This window comes from Enhydra lutris, unplaced genomic scaffold (genome assembly GCF_002288905.1).
Source record: "Enhydra lutris kenyoni isolate GAN:26980312 unplaced genomic scaffold, ASM228890v2 scaffoldscaffold64, whole genome shotgun sequence".
In the NCBI taxonomy this organism is placed as follows: Eukaryota; Metazoa; Chordata; class Mammalia; order Carnivora; family Mustelidae; genus Enhydra; species Enhydra lutris.
In genome coordinates, this window is record NW_019154148.1 from 4,224,857 (window position 1) to 4,242,521 (window position 17,665).

The window sequence follows — 17,665 nt, forward strand, 5'->3', positions numbered from 1 at the left end:
AGAAGAGTACATTTAAAGGTTATCTCACCTGAACATCTTTCCCCTAAAAATATGTGTTTTTACTACAACTGCTTTTGGGATTGTGAACAAGTTTCAGCAGATAGGACGGGCTTTAATAGGAGCTATCTCTAAGCAGTTGAGAAGACAGAACTTCTGCTATCTCCCTGAAACAGTTTCCTGGGGCTTGAGGGCAAAAAACACAACTGGACACCACTCCCAGCTGCTCAGGAAGCACCTCGCTCCTCCCGCACGACGAGTCCATATACTGTGATTTAAGGGTCCCTGACTCAGTGCCTTTCAGCGGGTCATCCCTGGACAAATGCACTGTCTCAGGCATCTCTTCTCCCAGCTCTGTACCTGTGGCCCCGTAGTCAAAGCAGGCAACCGCCAGAGGCAAACAAGATACCTCCCACTACAGAAAGAAGACTGAGCCACAGAGGGTTATAAAAACAATAACGACGTGGAGGAGGTAACTGTGTGGACTCTGGTACTGAGCTATAAATGCTAGGGAGATCCCACGGTGTCAGGAGAAAGACCACAGGGCAGGAGGCAGAGACCACCGAATCACTGGCCAGGGTGCGCCGACCTCTGACAGAGGCCAGGGGCTGGCCCGGAAAACCTTCTCTCCTGCTCAGGTCAGTGACGGAGGCTCTGCTCCACTCGGTTATGCAGAAGGCTAAACTTCATCCTGCTCCTACCTCGGCCATCTCCTAGGATCTTGGGATTCTGGACTGGATCCTTTGTATCTAGCAGGGCAGAATACAGAGACCCAGAGTGGAGGACACTGGAAGGTTTTTAGAGGCAAGACCTAGAGGGGGCACAGAGCCTCCCCCCACCCACATTCTATGGGCCAGAGCTCATTCTGTGAGCACACCTAACTGCAAGGGAGGGTGGGAAATGGAGTTCCGTGTGCCGTGGAGGAAAGGGAAATAGAATTTGGTGAGGCTTTAGCATACCCGCAAACCCTAGGAAGCTAGGTGGGTAACTTGCAGAAGCAAGACAAGCAGGGCGTGCTTACATTCTGTGAGCAAAGAGGCCTTGGTGCGGAGGTCTAGGTGCCTGTTAGAAGAAAATGGCAGGGGGGCCGTTACTTCTCTTATAGCTGGTTGCTGCCACTTGGGTAAGAAAGGCTTGAGGTGACTTTTCCACTTGCTCAAAAATAAGAAATCGGGTTTCATTTACAATCTCGTTTTAAAATAGAGCTCAGTTTTTCTTTTTTCTTTCCTTTTCTCCTCGTTCTCTCTCTCCCTCCCCTCCCCCACTTCTTTCTTTCCATACTAAGATGGCCAAACAAAACTCAGCAACAGACCTGTTAGAACCCTCTGCGTGCAGGGACAAGGCCTGGGGTGAGCACACATGTGGGTGTCAAACGGCAGCCCCACTCCTGACTGCCACTGACTTGTGTGAGCCCCTCATCTTCTGGACCTTTCCTTCTCATCTACACGACTGGAGGGTGGGACAGGTTTCTGAAGTTGGTGCAAAGCGCCAACCAGAGCTCCACTTGCATCAACATTTCTGTGCCTCTCCTGATGCTACCCTCTTCTGCCAGCTAGCCAGAGGAAGAATTCCAGTGTCTTCTACTGGGATTTAACCCACAAAGGCAGGGCTCCTCAGGCAAAACAAAACCAAAGACTGAGATCATTCTCTAGAGTTTATGACTCAACATTTAATTCAGAGGCAGTGGGGGAGGAAAGGAGGAAGTGTTTTGGGTTTTTTTTTTTTCCCCCAGTGGTTGCCTTAAAAATTCCTTTTCCAAGGAAAAGACGCTTATTTCTAGGCCGTTCCTAAAGGATATGGGAAGCTATTGACTCTAACAGTTAAGAGTCGAGGAAACATGACTGAGTCTCAGGCTCTCCTAGCTGCTGAACCTCAGACAAGTGACTTCATCTCTCTGAAGCTGTTTCCACATCTGAAACCAACAGACTTATCTCAGGGGATCTGAGGATCCTTTGCACTATGTGTACGAATGAGTTCGAATATTAAGTGACTTATAGGTATTTGTTGCTCTGACTACTGTTGGTTATTACTGTTCCTAATGAAGTCCCATTATTTCGTTTAGATGGATACTCTGGAACCTTCTGGAGATGAATTCAGTGGAATGGCCAGATGCCCATATGATGCCAAACATGCCAACGTCGCACTGTTTGCAGGTAAACGACGTGATTTCCTCTTGTTGCATCTGCTCTCACATGCCTGTCTCTGCAGGTCCCCTGGAGGATTCGTGCAGTCATGGAGGTCCTCTGATTCTCTGGGGAATACTGTAATTAACAGCGCCTTTTCCATTTGAAATTCACATGGAAATTGTACTTCTGCTTCGTACAAGGAGTGTCCACCACCCCATGCCTGTGTGCCTCAGTAAAGGATCACAGCTTCACACTCAGTGTGTGACACATTGTGTAGGGCATGTTTGGGTTCAAATAATCAAAGATCCCCCCTTGAACGGCCAATGTAGATTGATTATTCAAGGTGGGATAGACTTTGGGGCTGGTATGATTCAGTGGCTCAGTGCCGTGATCTGGGACACAAGGCCTTTTCATGTCTCTGCTCTTTCAATTCTTCCTTGGAGAGGGAGGGACTGCTCTCACAGACACGTGGGTTCTTGTCCACACATACAAGGGGAAAGGGAGGAGACAAGGTAAAGCTGCAGGAAGATGTCCAAGCAGGGAGTCCATAAGCCCACAAGTTTCCAGCAGACACCTCAAATACCACTGACCTGATTAGGGTGTGTGCTTCTCTCTGATGGAAAGATAATGGGGGGGGTGCATATTCCTCATCCTCTCCCCTTGCCTCCCCTGCCAAGGTTAGAAAGTAGCAGCAACTAAGCCGTTATCTTCAGATTGGGATTCTCATGCATATGAGCATGTGTGTGTGTGTATGTGTGTGTTTTAATTAGGAATTTATTTAGGAATTCATTGCCAGCTGTGCGAAGGTGGGTGCGGGGAGAAGTGTTGGTATAATAGTGGTGGTTATAGCATGTAATAAAGCAGTTAGCTGTAATTTCCATCACAATAGCTCAAAACTGGCACGTCCCAGCTCGATGGGAAACTTTAGGGCTTCCATTATGAAACAAGCTCAGCTCCCTGAACCTCATCCTCAGTGCCATGCGCTTGTGAGCCTCAGGCTGCAGTCCCAGGGTGGGGAAATGGCTTGTGCCAAGAAGGGCTCCTCAGGCTTTGTCCCCAATAGTAGCGTACAGTATCAGGAGGACGCGTGACACTGTAGAAGAGTCTTGTAAACCCGTCAGTCAGCATGGGCAGGAGCAAAGCCAGAGCAAAGAGTACCCAAGTGCATAACTTCTGCTACAGCCCCTTCCTGACACTTGAACCTGCTGGGCCCCTGGAGGATGTGGGCCGCCATGTAGAAGTTAACTGTCAACCAAAGGGGGTGGGAGCATCAGAGGAGTGGCTAAGGTCACCAGCCTTCCAGGAACCTTCCAGGACTCCATGGAGCAAGCCCCGTGAGCAACAGGCAACACTCCGAATACCCCTCCTACTCCCCCGACAAGCGTACCTGGGGAGCTTTTCATTGGACTGTTGGAAAACTCATGAAAGCTCAGCCCTTATTAATAGAAGATCCTTGTTGCAAGGAAAATGGTTGTCATCTTAGCAAGAGGGGCAGAACAGTGCTCTGTGTTACAAGTAAAAGTTCTGGTGAGATAGCCAATGCTGAATGCAAAACCGAAAGCATAACGGAAAGCAGACGGAAAATACACACATAAACACACACACGTGGCCGCACACACGCTGTCCCCCACTACCCGGCATACCCGCACGACCTGGGACTCTGATCGATTCTTGAAGAAAAGCTGTGATTTTTGTAGACGTGTGCTTATCAATAGCTAGGTTTGCCCTCTGCGGGTCCGATCTAACCAGTCAGCACGTTACTGATAGACGGCTGTTAATGATGCAGATGTTCAAGACGGCTCTACCTCCAACCTCAGCAAATTTCAGTTATTTTTAGACCAAAAGGAGACATCGAGAACTTTGCTGAGATCCGGTTGGATAAACTTTTCTAAAAAAACACGATGCTTATCCCGCCAGCGGGAGAGCTGAAACGGTGCCGCCGTGTATGTAAGCCACGTGGACACAAAGCCGATGAAGGCCTCCACTAAAAATGAACCACGGAAGGACTTTTTTATTTTGAACGTAATTACTGTTTCTGTCTCACAACCTGCGTAGATTTTACTATTCCACAAGATCCTACTGGATTATTTGTACGCAGCATGTTTATGAATCCAGGAAGAGAACCAAAAGCATTAGGGATTAATCTTCAACTTTCCTCATGCTCTTCTGCCTTGGATAGACCTTTAAAGCGCATCTCCCAAAAGCCATGAGTTCTCAAACAAAGGCCAGGCTGAACTGGGGCATCCCTTCCCCTTTTTTCCTTGCTTTGGCATCTTCAGTGTCAGAATGTTTTCGATTTAGGACTTTGAAACACTGATGTTAGTATCTCTTCTTGAAGCTCCACGGGCAGGGCTCCGTGACTCTCGCGACTGAAGTAAAGAGAAGCAGCGAGTCTCACGATCAAAGTCGCAATTCAGCCACTTCTTTTTGCTTCTGAAACCCCTCTCTCTGACTCTCCGCACCTGCTCAGGCTAAGGACTCCCATCACTTCTCATACTTCAAATTTCTGGTGATACTGTCAGTTTCTGTCTTTCCCCGGGCTCCCACCTAATCCAGCGGGCCACGGTGTGGTGGCAGCAACAGCGTCCAGGGGCCCTCGGCCTTGAGATTCCAGCCAAGGTCCATCTCATCAAGTGAAGCAAACAACATTTTTCATTTGCCCTGTTCCCTGAGCTGCTGCTGCTGCTGCTCAGAAATTGCCATGCAATTTAAAAATGAAAAATGTTTCATCTCTCAAGATCCTAATTTAAAATGGTTAGGAATGCGGGCCAAGTATTTTCCCAGCGACTCCTGGATTTTTCCCAGTTGTCCTATCTCATTTGCCTGATGTAGGAAAGCCGTCCGGGGGATGTCTCTATTATTCCCCCCACACCCACTGCCTTGTTCCCACCCTGCTCACCTCTTTTCTGTTTCTTCTAAGATGGAAAACTATACTCAGCCACAGTGACTGACTTCCTTGCCATCGACGCAGTCATTTACCGGAGTCTTGGAGACAGCCCAACCCTACGGACCGTCAAACATGATTCCAAATGGCTGAAAGGTGAACAAATAATTAAGAGAAGCAGGGGGTGGGGGGTGGGGGTGGAGATATGTAGCTTGAGGGAGATTCAGAGCCTGGACAGACCAGACTCTAGTTTCATTTTAGTAATGGCTTCTGACAGACAGGAAGGTGGAAATGCCATCTTTTGCCCCAACTGATTGCTTTACCTCCCTCTTTCATTTACCGTGAGTTTCGGGAGTATTAACTCAACGACCAATGTCACTACAACAGAATACAGTACATTCATCTTTCCTGCCTCAAGCTCTCATTTCAGAGTCTAACGTGAAAAGAACTGAACATTTCATTCATGGAAGGGAACGAGAGACTGGAGGTGGTGGGGAGCAGGAAAAAAGCTATTCGTGACCCTTTATGAGTCAGGGTTCACAAGGAGACGTGTACAAAATCCCTTCTGCAATGCAGGCATTCCACTGTGGAAAATAAAATTAGAGACATATGAAAATTCATTCAGTCTTCATTGTTCATTGCAACCCCTTCTGAAAGATAGAACTGGTAGGCTTGAGTGCCTCCCGGAATCACTAGCACTTGCATGTGTGGTCATTAGAAATGGTTCACGTTAACCCCACAGCTAATGGCCCTACACTTTTAATTAATGCCATGTCTCTGGTTGCAACTGATTTGAAGTTCTTTTAACTCTGTGTGACATGTCCCCAATTAAAATGCCATTTGCCCACAGAGCCGTACTTTGTCCAAGCAGTGGATTATGGAGACTACATCTACTTCTTCTTCAGGGAAATAGCTGTGGAGTATAACACCATGGGAAAGGTAAGGAGGGTTGAAGTCTCACTCGCCCCAATGTTGTTACGAATGACCTTGAAAGAAGAACCAGAAATCTAAGCTCAAGGTCATCATTTTGACAAGACTCAGCCAGAGACTGGTGGCAATGAACACAGTTCCGCCTCGGGGCCCTGGGGCCTTTTTCAGCACAGTCCCAGATCACAGGGAACCTCTGAACCGCCTCTACTGAAAATGCAACCAACTGATGTTTGTTTGGTTGACTTCACACTGAGTCTCAAGCGTCTGGAGAGGTGGTTCCCCGGTGTACTCATCGTTTTCTGTTCTTTTTTTTTTTCTTTTTAACGGAGCTGTTCCACAGGAGGAGAGTAAATATCCAGCACCTTTAAGCAAACTGAGAGTGTTGATTGTCTTTATTGCAAAAAACAGCAGAACGTTTACTGAATGTCCACTCCAGTTACCTCTACCACAGGGTGGGTCGCGGTCCGGAAGCTGGAGGGCACAAAGTCAGTGCCCAGTGGCTGGCAGGGTTGGAGGAATGGGGAGCCTGAGAGGGCCCCGAGGCAGCCAGTGAGGATGGCAGAGATGACGCCTCCGAAGTATGCTTTTGTTTGAGGAAATAAAAAGCTAAGCAGTCTGTACGGAAATGAGTTTATCTGGCTGGGAGCTGATCCCCTGAAGGATCTGTGGCTCTGTATTAAATGCCACAGCCTTATCTTTCAAAACATGCTGTTCCAATGAGTCTCCCCCCCCCCCCCCCTTTTTTTTTTTTTTTTTTTTTTGGCTACTAATTTTAGAAACACGGGATTAAATTAAGCACCTTGTTGTTGTGTTTCTGTTTTCAAAGAAAGGCAAATTCCACCACGATCTCCCCACGCTGCGCGCATCTGATTGTCCCCGGTGTGTTTCCTCTGCAGGTAGTCTTCCCAAGAGTGGCTCAGGTGTGTAAGAATGACATGGGAGGGTCTCAGAGAGTCCTGGAGAAACAGTGGACGTCTTTCCTGAAGGCTCGCCTCAACTGCTCGGTTCCCGGAGACTCTCATTTTTATTTTAACATACTTCAGGCGGTCACGGACGTGATTCGTATCAATGGGCGCGATGTCGTGCTGGCAACCTTCTCCACACCTTATAACAGGTAACCGTGCCCTGGTGGTGCTCGCCTCGCCGGTCCTTCCCGGCTTCCTCTTCCCTGGGGGGTTCTCTCCCAGTGCACAAGTCTCACAACTGACACCAAATGTGCCGCCCGCTGTTTGTGGTTAAAAGCACTTAACACTCGGTTTTCATCAACAAATTAACAGTCAGTTACAAGCATTATTAGATTAGGATTTTAGGGGAAGTAATTAGATAAATTATAACAGTATCTCCTATTTCTATGTCTGGCATGGAAACATGCCTCATGTGTTATTTCTAAATCTCTCCAGCCGTACCAGAAACTGAATACGGTTGCCCTCTTTTTACACCTGAGGAAACTAACCTCAATTCTGTCACCTGGTCCAAGTAGTCAGGAGATGAAAGAGGCACCCCTGGAACTCAAGAGCATTCCTCCTTCCTCCTCAAGGTCATCTAACGTTCTGTGTGACTTTAAATATTTCTATGACTGGATAGAAAACTTTGGAAGCGAAACCACTGAAAATGTATTGAAAGGCTACAGAGTGACATGTGAGATTCCAACAAGTCCATCGTGCACCCTACCTAAGGGGCCCTGCTTATTACCCTGTTCGAGGAACCTGGACCCCAACCGCCACTGACTCCGGAGGCTTGAGTGAGGACTTACAAGTCATCCAACAATGAACCTAGAAATACTGGCGGCCTGTTCATTCCTATGTTCATGTTTACTTAGGCTAAGGCTTTGAGTAATCTATTGACGAACTAAAAATTCTTCCTGGAGCAGAACTGTGCAGAGATTAAAAAATAGGAGGAAGGCAGGCAGAGATTCCCCGGTACTGAGCTCTACCAAACCTTAAACCTGAGAGTCCTAGCACTGTCGTATGACCGGACATGGTCATAAAATCTAAAAACATGGAATATCTTTCTCGTTTCTGTGGAGAACCTGGGATGTTCTGTATTCCCCTCTTCCGGATAAACACTGTTATGGTCCTAATCATCCTTTTGATGAAGACTTTTAAGAAGCTGAGGGGTGTCCATATGACAGGCACCTGCGTGAGGCGACTGGAGGATGGCACACAGAAATGCTTATGAACCAGGGAGAGTCTGAAGCAGAACACACCGAAGGACGCACAAACGTTCCTCAGTTAGCTGGAGGGCGAGAGTCAAGAGCTCTCCACGGAAGACGGGTGACAATATGAGTCCATACCGCAGCGAGAAGTGTTCAGTTCCGTCCAAGTGAGCTTAACCACCTGCAGGGATTTTTAGGCTTGAGCATAGAAAAGATACGAAATCCAGGCTGTGACTGCTCATACTTTGGAACCCAAATATCTAAAACTGTTTAAAAAGAATCTGTCTTGGTACATGGGAATGCAGGGGCTAGATGAATTTCGGAGCAGGTTTCTAGTTTGATGGGGGCTGGGTGGGGGGTTGAGGGGGAGTTCCCATGTAATTACAACACAGTAGTAGACTCTCGTCCGTTACAGATACTCCGTTTAAAGTATTTTCTTAGAAGTCCCCTAGGAAGCCCCCACTTAGTACATGCTTATGCAGTCTCAGAAACCTTACTTGTTCAGTAAAATGAGAAAATGGTAACAATGCATGTACCCATTTTCATCTATAGAGTCTGCCCCTGGTTTTACTGGCTCTGGTTTCATCCCTTTCCACCCCATCCTCCACACACGCAAACTTGGTCGGGAAGGGCTGTTTCAAGCCCTTGAGGTGCTCCTCTCTGCCCTGGGGACAAAACCCAAGTTCCCTGGTGAGCGTACTAGTCCCGCCATGGTCAGGCCCTTCTCCTCTTCCAGCTGCACAGGCTTACGGGCTGGAGCTAAAAGGTAGTTCTTAGATGTGTTGTGCCCATTCGTGCCCTCCTCTGCCGGGTCTGCCAGTCCCACCAACGCATCTTAGCTGAGAGCTGCTGTCATTTATTGAGCATTTGCTGCTGGAGATTAGGGATTCCATAAATACACGCTAAACGAACAGAAGGTGGGAAGAAAGGATGAATGAAGGAAAGATGAACAGAAGGTGGGAGGGAGTAAAGGAAGGAAGACGAAAGGATTTCACAAGTGATTCTAACCTTGGGAAGATTATGGAACTCTAGGGTAACTTTAGTTATTATGAGATGCCTCGTAAAATACTTCAGTAGCTATCCTATTCACCATAATATTTACATTATGTATCCCTGTTACTGTCAGAATAGGGAGATGTGAAAAGACTTTCACAAAATTAAGTAATGCTAGGGTTCTAAGATTCCAAAACCAAAGGGATCACTGTCTTATCTATCCAATTCTGTACACAATGTATATATAGTCCACATGTTTGAAAATTCATCCTGCCACTTTGTTTTAAAAAAGCTTTCTAATCCTTTCCCTAATTCTTGCTTTATTAGTAATACTTCAATAACTGTGTTATGAAATTAAAGATGGCAGAAAATTCCCCTAATCACTTAGGAAGTGATTTCCATATCCTTTCGATATTTGCAAAGTCAAGACTAAACCAGTCTCTCTGCCCTGGACAGCGCAGTCACCGTGCACAGCGCCCGTGTCTTTGGCCCGGGTACTCCCGCCCATGCCTTGGTCACTACCTCAAAGTCTGGTGAACGCTCTCGGCCAGCTGGTGCCAGCCATTTATTTGATCAAAATCAAGGAATGACCATGGTTAGAGACAAACAGGGGTTCAAATGAATGAATAATTCATGCCTTCTCCCTGCTGATTAAAAACCCCACAGTCCTTCCATGAGTACCAGAGAAGGATGTAATTACAGGTAGAGATTACCACCATTATTATTATTTAGCACATAATAGGGCACTTTATTTGCAAAACGTTGGTGCTTTAGAGGCTTAAGCTGCTTTGTCTGATGCAAATAAACAGGAAGTAAAACTTGAAATGGGCAGTGGGCAAACAGAAAATAAGCGTGCTTTCCCCACACATACATTCCCCCTCCTGGGGTCTCTGGCTGGAATAAACACAAAAAAGCAATGAGTGGACAATGGAGACACTTTTACTTCAAATGTACCCCAATATTAGAGATGTAAAACGTTTTCCAAAGACTTTAAGATTAGTGAGTGAAAATTCAGGGAATTTCTGAACCACCAGTTATGAACAAATGCAGTTCCAAAGTCAATAACCAAAGGAAGAGGTTTTTTTCCTATGAGTTTGCCGGTAAACAGTCTTATCTTTAAAGCCACCCATGCAAACGTGATTCAGGGAAACGTTCCCTGTGTATACCAGCATTCCTTACAATATTGGGGTGCAGACTTGAAATTTCCAATGCCTGTAACAGGAGAAGTGCTTTGGAGTCTGTTTTCCAAGCTGTGTGCCTAACAGTTGTGAGAGTAACGCAGCATGAAATGCTATGTTACAGCATCCCGGGGTCTGCAGTGTGTGCCTACGACATGCTCGACATTGCCAATGTTTTCACGGGGAGGTTCAAAGAGCAGAAGTCTCCAGATTCCACTTGGACACCAGTTCCTGATGAACGAGTACCCAAGCCCAGGTATGTGTAAACATTTCTGTGGAGATTCCAAACAGCGGAAAATGGGCACCTTGGTCCTCTGACTCTTAGAGAACCGCATACCAGTACCTTCCATGGGGCCCCAGAGATATAAATGCTAGGACAACAGAAAGACCTAGAAGGCCATTTGCCTTCAACCCCTTAACCTAAACTCAGCATTACTTCTAGCTATATTCAAAACAACAAGGCTCAAGTCTTCTACTTAACTTCTATCCCAGTGGCTTATCCAGTGTAATCCATCCCGTCCAGCCCTGCTGGTGTATGGTTGGGAAACGGGAGGCCCGGAGAGGCAGAATGTGTCTTGTGCAAGTGCACAGCCCTGAGTAGGTTACTTCCACCACTCCACCCTGCTTCCCCGTCCTTATACAGAGAGACCCATGTCCTCACACCCTAATCAAATGTGAAATATACATGGTGATCCCTGGATTCTGTAACCAGGCTGGACCAGAGCTGCGTCCAGGACTCCGGGGCAAGGGCGGGTAGAGACCAGTGGGTACAGTGGACCATCGTGTTTGCTCTGCTCTACCGGATTCTAGTCTGTTATGGATCCAGACACATTCCACATCCCTCCACCAAAATGTAGAGCCCCAGAATCGCTTTCATGGGGAACCTGCTGTCCCAGGACAATGCAGAGAGCTCTTGGTCCTGTGTAACCTCTGCGAAATCTTCGCATGGAGTCAGCTAATTCGTTCTCTCTCAGAGGGACAGGATGAAACTCTGCCCCGCCCCCATGCCTGCCCTCCCCATGGAGCACGCGCTACACACTTCCATTAGAACACAGGCTATCTAAGGTCTGTAGAAACGTGTGTCCAGCTTCCTCCAATGAATTTTTGAGCTTCTGCAGAAAAGCCCAGTATCTTCCTTTTTTTGGTTTCCAACACTCTCCTCCAGCCACCAGTCCCCCCACACAGAGCAGGCCAGTCCATTCAACTGAACTGACTTAGGTAATGTTACCCAGCCCCCCACCCCAACCACAGGAAGGCCTCCGTGGTTCATCGGTCTTCATCACCTGAATTATCTGCCGTGTGTATTCGCTGCTACTCATGGAAAGCAGACCGGGTGCAAAAAGGCACACTGTGGCTGGCTCAGAGAGATCCCCGAAAAGTCGCTGCCTGGGAACTCTAGCTACTTTGCAGATAGGCAGGAAGGGGAGCTAGGCTTGAGGAGTGAGATTCCAGGGAATACTCACAGACTGTGCTCCCCTTGATGTGTGAAGACGGTGACAGCCAGCTATCGCCAGGACACAAACTGTGATTTTCGGATGGTGACAATGGGTTTCTCCCCATCCTTCCACGGGCCTCCTTGTGCCTCTGGCCGACATCAAGATGCTTTCACAGGACTGGCTGGGTTAGTGCCGTAAAACGGGCGTAGATGAGGCTGGATCATGCCAGGGCTATCAGGGTCCAGTGTACTCTCCTGAACCAGTAGGCAGAGACAGGGTGTGGACAGGACTGGGGTCGGGTTTCCCCGACCTGACTTTTACTAGGCTGTCCCTGGACTCCTGAAACCACGGTACTGCTTGTAGAGATGACTTTCTGCTGTCACTGTTCAGAAATAAAGAAATGACCTTTCAGGAGAGAATCTTCAGTGTAACTGGCTTTTCATACCTGCCCAAATCAATCAAAAACACTAAAGACAAACCCTGCACATCCTCGGAGCCCCAGGTAAGGAGAGCCGGTTACAGTGAGTGTTGCTGGGCTCTACGCTGGCTGGTACTTCTCTCTGGTAGAGCAAATATGCCTCAAGGGCGTCCAGCAGGGTTTTAGGATGGGCAGCAGAGCTCCTGCCATGTGGGCAAAGCACACACCTCCCCCCTTGACTGAAGCTCCATCACTGTCTGGGAGGTTGGTCTGGGCTTCTGGGGGGAAGCCAGGCTACCCTGGCTGCAACTTCGCTAATGGAATGAGGCAGCTAGGAGAGAAGCTAAGCCTATTTTGTCTGGTGGCATTCTGCACCGTTCAGCTTCCCCTTCTCAGCCTACAGCATATTCTCCCTCATGCCAGATGCTTAGGGAAGCAGTCCGTTCAAAGAATTTGCCATAAGGCATTTAAAAAAAAAAGCTCCCTCCCTTTGTTGCTTTCCAGGCCAGGTTGCTGTGCTGGCTCATCATCCTTAGAAAAATACACAACCTCCAATGAGTTTCCCGATGATACCCTGAACTTCATCAAAACCCACCCCCTTATGGATGAGGCCGTGCCTTCTGTCATCAACAGGCCCTGGTTCCTGAGGACGATGGTCAGGTGGGTGTCAAGTGGATCACGCCCTAACCGGGCTGTTCCTTCCTCCATCTCACGCTCACAGAACCTGCCGGTACATCATGATTTGAAATGCCACAAACATCTTCTGTTATCCTTGGTGTTGCTTCAGCTAGGAAGTGCTGGCCAGCTGGGGGTCTGCCACCAAACCCCCATCACCACATTCCCAGTGGGAAGAGTTCTGATATCTCCAGGCTAAGAGGACCCGTGCCAGCAATTAGAGGGAACAAAGATACCTCCTTCCGGGTGAGAGCCTTCTGGGCAAAAGCAGAGAAGCAGTGAAGGAGAGCCAGTCGATGGATGTGAATACATGTGTGGTTGGATATGGTTGCAAAACATGCTCCAGATCCCATCCAAGTCCTGTCCCCAGCTTGTTAGCTGTCAGACAGACCGGGGATGGACAGCACTTGCGCAAGGACGCTAGAGTGAGGGAGTCACACTGTACCATTTGTAATCTGAAGGGGTGGCCAGAAGAGAAGGGACAGATGATCAGAAGTTTGTGTTAGCGTTAAATACTCCTTCTTGTATCGCTTTATAGAGTTTTTTTCCAAACCGTTCCACAGGATTTCCCAAGTATCATCCTGTTGGCGGTAGCCAACAAACAAAATGTTACTCGTCTTTACCACCATTTTTTAAACGATGACTTTAGGGGAAGATGTTAAAGGACTCTAACGGCTCTTGCCCATAAACTGAAAACTATGGTGTGAAACTTGTAGGAGGGCCCGTGTTTTCTGGTTTCCGCCAACGTGCTTGGCACAAACAGGTATCCACCGAGTGGTCAACGGCTGAGAGATACCCGCGAAAGACGGTGTCTGACAGGACTTATCAAAGGCCTGATGTCCTTCACCTACAGCTTCAGATGGGCCCTGTTTGGCCTGCACGTCCTTGTCTTTATATACAGTGCCATCGGCACGCCACCTTCCCATCCCTCAGCACGTTCTCAGCCCCACTATGTACACATGGAAAGCTTTCCAATCCAACATTTTGTTGACAAGGCTTTGCACTTCAGAGACAGAGTACGGGAAACTGGTATCTGTTGCTTGCCTTTGCGGTGGTAAATGAAATGTTCAGTGAGTTTGGTTAGTATTTCTTCCCCTCTTCCTGGGAGACCTCAGCCTTTCCTTGCTGCTCATGGAAGAGATCACTGCTGAGCGGTTGCAGATGGTGATGCCTGTCTATTTGTTATGTGACTTGGCCTCCACACATACCTCCAACCTCCCCTTGGAGCCATCCTAATGCTCCGCATGTGGAAATAAAGGACCAGAACAGCTTGAGAACATTATCTACATGCATATATTTTTCTTGGGGTTATTACTAGAAAGCTATGTCACAACTGTTTGAAGTGGGAAAGGGGACCCTTTAATGACAGACCGACAAGAGAGCTAAAAACCGTGATCCTGTCATTTTAGATACCGCCTGACCAAGATCGCGGTGGACACTGCTGCAGGCCCGTATCAGAATCACACTGTGGTTTTCCTGGGATCAGAGAAGGGAATCGTCTTGAAGTTCTTGGCCAGGGTAGGAAACAGTGGTTTCCTAAATGACAGCCTTTTCCTGGAGGAGATGAGCGTTTATAACCCTGAAAAGTACGTAGAATCTTCGGCTCTTTCTTAGTAATTATTGGTCATTATGATCCTTTTCATTCAGAGACTATGTGAGGATAGCATGTTTAGGTGACTTTTAATATTATTTGCAAAAAATACTTTAATTCATAAAAAGCATTGTTTTCTCCTTGCCAGTAACGTGTGTGTTTATATAAATACACACAAAGGGGAGGGGGACAACTTAAAGGATCTGCTTCACCTTCAGTGAGACCAGACTAAGACCCCATGGGCTGGGAGGCAGGGGGGGAGGGCATATCAGGAGAAAGAGAGCAGACTCCGGAGAGACTCTGACCGGCACCATCCTGTCTTGCGCCACCAGGTGCAGTTACGACGGAGTGGAGGACAAGAGGATCATGGGCATGCAGCTGGACAAAGCCAGCAGCTCTCTGTATGTTGCATTCTCCACCTGTGTGATAAAGCTTCCCCTTGGCCGGTGCGAACGACATGGGAAGTGTAAAAAGTAGGTATCTGGCCTCACTGACCATGAGAAGGTCCACAGTGCTTAGAGAGCAGTCCCGGTAGCTCACGGTCCCATTCTTCCCGCAGAACCTGCATCGCCTCCAGAGACCCGTACTGCGGGTGGGTAAAGGAAGGTGGTGCCTGCGCCCACCTGTCACCCAGCAGCAGGTAAGGAGCCTGAGCTGTGCGGGAGGGTAAGGCAGCCTTAGGCTGCCACACATCCTAGACACACCGTCACCCCACTGCCACCCAGCCTTCTGTGCACAGACCTCATCAGTGGGACTGCCACCCCCTCTCCTTCCTTTTCCCATTCATAGAACATGCCAGCATCACATATGGCAGATTTCCAATTGATTCATCATCCGTCCTCAGACTCTTGAAAAACACAGGGAAAAGAAACACAGTGGGCTTCTAAGTATTCCCTGAAGAGAGGGACAAGAAGGTGCACGACTTGATCGCGGCAGTGTAGGAACGGTAGAGAAAAGGCGCAACAGGGTCCCGATTAGATTAGTGCTGTGGTCTGTCCGGCCACAGCCAAACTAACTCCTCTAAATGGACTGTGCAGGGCTGAGAAGAGGTCATAGAGCATTTGTTCAGCGATGCATCGGTACAGCGAGTCCAGTAAGCCATTCCACGCACTTAAGAACAGCTGACCCTATTACTCGTTAGGGAGTCAATCAGTTCTTGGCAGTTGTCCAGCAGATCAGCTAGATCAAGCCAGTGTATCATGCCTGTGATTTTGGTGAATAAAATTGTTACCCTGGATTTAAATGCTTAGATGGCATTAGTTAGAAGGTTTTGTTTTGTTTTTTCTGTCTTTACTTTGGTGGATATGAAATCCAATGCACGTCCTTGACAAGTTAGGGCAACTCAAGGAAGGTGCCATATGGCAGCACAGTTCTATCTGAACCATTCCTTCAATGTCCCCAGATCCTAGAGGGCAAAGAACCATCTTGGCATCACTCTGAGCCTCCTCTCCCATTTTAGAATAGCTGGAGAGGCAGGAGAGTGGATCTGATGACCACCACACGCTAACTTGAGGGAAAGTATTCCCACAAACATAGGACAGTTGTCAAGTCTGACCTGGAAATCTGCCTCATGATTCATGATTAGATCACTTCACAAGTAGCAATGCTGACATACTAGCATTAGAGATTTGTATCTTTTCCTGGGAACCCCTGAGGTGAAGGAGTAAAGATTACAAATTATGGGAGGGAAGCTAAGAAATGACCTATCTCCTTTCTATATTCAAGGTGTGACCTGAGGTGGTAAGACTGATTTTTAAAAATCATTTTTAGGTAGGGGTTCCTGGGTGGCTCAGTAGGTTAAGCTAAGCTCATGATCCTAGGGTCCAGAGATCAAGCCCCACATTGGGCTCCTTGCTCAGTAGGGAGTCTGCTTCTCCCTCTCCCTCGCCCCCTGCCCCCTGCTTGTGTGCAGTCACTCTCTCTAATAAATAAATAAAATCTTAAAAAGAAAGTAACTTTTAAGTCAACATCTGAACTCCAAAATTGTTCCCTTAAGGATCTACATCTATATCTCATTGCTCAAAACATGTGGAACTCCCTTTGGAAAACGGCCTTCAGAGCCTGATGAACCCTGGCTTCTGATACCTCTGAAAATCTTTATCTTTGGAATACAAATTTGATTTTTAACAGAGAAAAACACTGGAAAGCAAACACGGTGAATGATTCGATCAAGGCTATGATTTTCCAGATGGTTTTCCTAGACGGTCCATAAAATAAACTCTAAAGGCAGTTGCAAAACAGAGTGTCAACAATGTTGTGAGAAGGAGCACAGAGCATCCCCCCAAAGAGGACAGTACTCCTCTGATTGAGTCCAGGGTGCTTCTTTCAAAAATCAAAATAGAGATGCTAAGACTGGTCTTGTTATATACCTTGTGCAGCCCATGGTAACCAAAGGGGTTTGAAAGAAGAGTGAGCTTGTGGGTGAGTAGGAGGGTAATAAGGCAAGGTTCTCAAGGTCACAGGGTCGCAGGGTCTCTGGGGGTCTCAGCACAATGTACCACCACACCCCTCGAGGGTGCTACAGGCCCCCGGCCATTTGTTCTTTGGAACACATTGTCACACAGGTCATTTCTAGGCAGAGAAACAGATCAAGGTCTAGGAAGGCAGTGCTGGGGTCAAGGAAAAGGAGAGAGAAAGAGACCTTTTCTTTTTCTTTTCTTTTTTTTTTTTTTTTCAGGCACATATTTTTCTTTTTTTTTTTTTAATTTATAGACTTCTATATCACTTATAAAGAATTATGTTAACATTTTAGGTGCCCCTGGGTGGCTCAGTGGGTTAAAGCCTCTGCCTTCGGCTCAGGTCATGGTCTCAGGATCGGTCTCAGGATCGGCTCAGGTCATGGTCTCAGGATCCCAGCTCAGCAGGGAGCCTGCTTCCCTTCCTCTCTCTGCCTGCCTCTCTGCCTCCTTGTGATCTCTGTCAAATAAATAAATAAAATCTTAAAAAAAAAAAAAAAAAAAAACGGGGGTTAATAAGGGATACCTGGGTGGCTCAATGGGTTAAGCCTCTGCCTTTAGCTCAGGTCATGGTCTCTCAAGCCCCACATCGGGTTCTCTGCTCAGCAGGGACATGCTTCCTTCCCCCTCTTTCTCTGCCTGCCTCTCTGCCTAGTTGTGATCATTCTCTCTATTAAATAAATGAATAAAAATCTTTAAAAATATTTTAAAAAAGAGTTATGGGCTGCCTGAGTGGCTCAGTGGGTTAAGCCTCTGCCTTCAGCTTAGGTCATGATCTCAGGGTCCTGGGATCGAGTCCCGCATCGGGCTCTCTGCTAGGCAGGGA

At 47.5% G+C, this 17,665-nt stretch overlaps 1 protein-coding gene across 2 annotated transcripts in view; it reads left to right on the top strand.

Moving 5' to 3' along the window:
• LOC111158918 (semaphorin 6A) overlaps nucleotides 1-17,665 on the top strand; it is a 126,138-nt gene that overhangs the window by 77,366 nt on the left and 31,107 nt on the right. For both annotated transcript variants that reach the window (XM_022521248.1, XM_022521249.1), the window contains exons 7-15: nucleotides 2,060-2,150; nucleotides 5,044-5,163; nucleotides 5,858-5,946; nucleotides 6,834-7,051; nucleotides 10,388-10,519; nucleotides 12,622-12,777; nucleotides 14,202-14,378; nucleotides 14,716-14,856; nucleotides 14,943-15,023. In XM_022521248.1, the coding sequence (XP_022376956.1) occupies nucleotides 2,060-2,150; nucleotides 5,044-5,163; nucleotides 5,858-5,946; nucleotides 6,834-7,051; nucleotides 10,388-10,519; nucleotides 12,622-12,777; nucleotides 14,202-14,378; nucleotides 14,716-14,856; nucleotides 14,943-15,023 (1,205 nt within the window). The remainder of the gene's footprint in view (nucleotides 1-2,059; nucleotides 2,151-5,043; nucleotides 5,164-5,857; nucleotides 5,947-6,833; nucleotides 7,052-10,387; nucleotides 10,520-12,621; nucleotides 12,778-14,201; nucleotides 14,379-14,715; nucleotides 14,857-14,942; nucleotides 15,024-17,665) is intronic.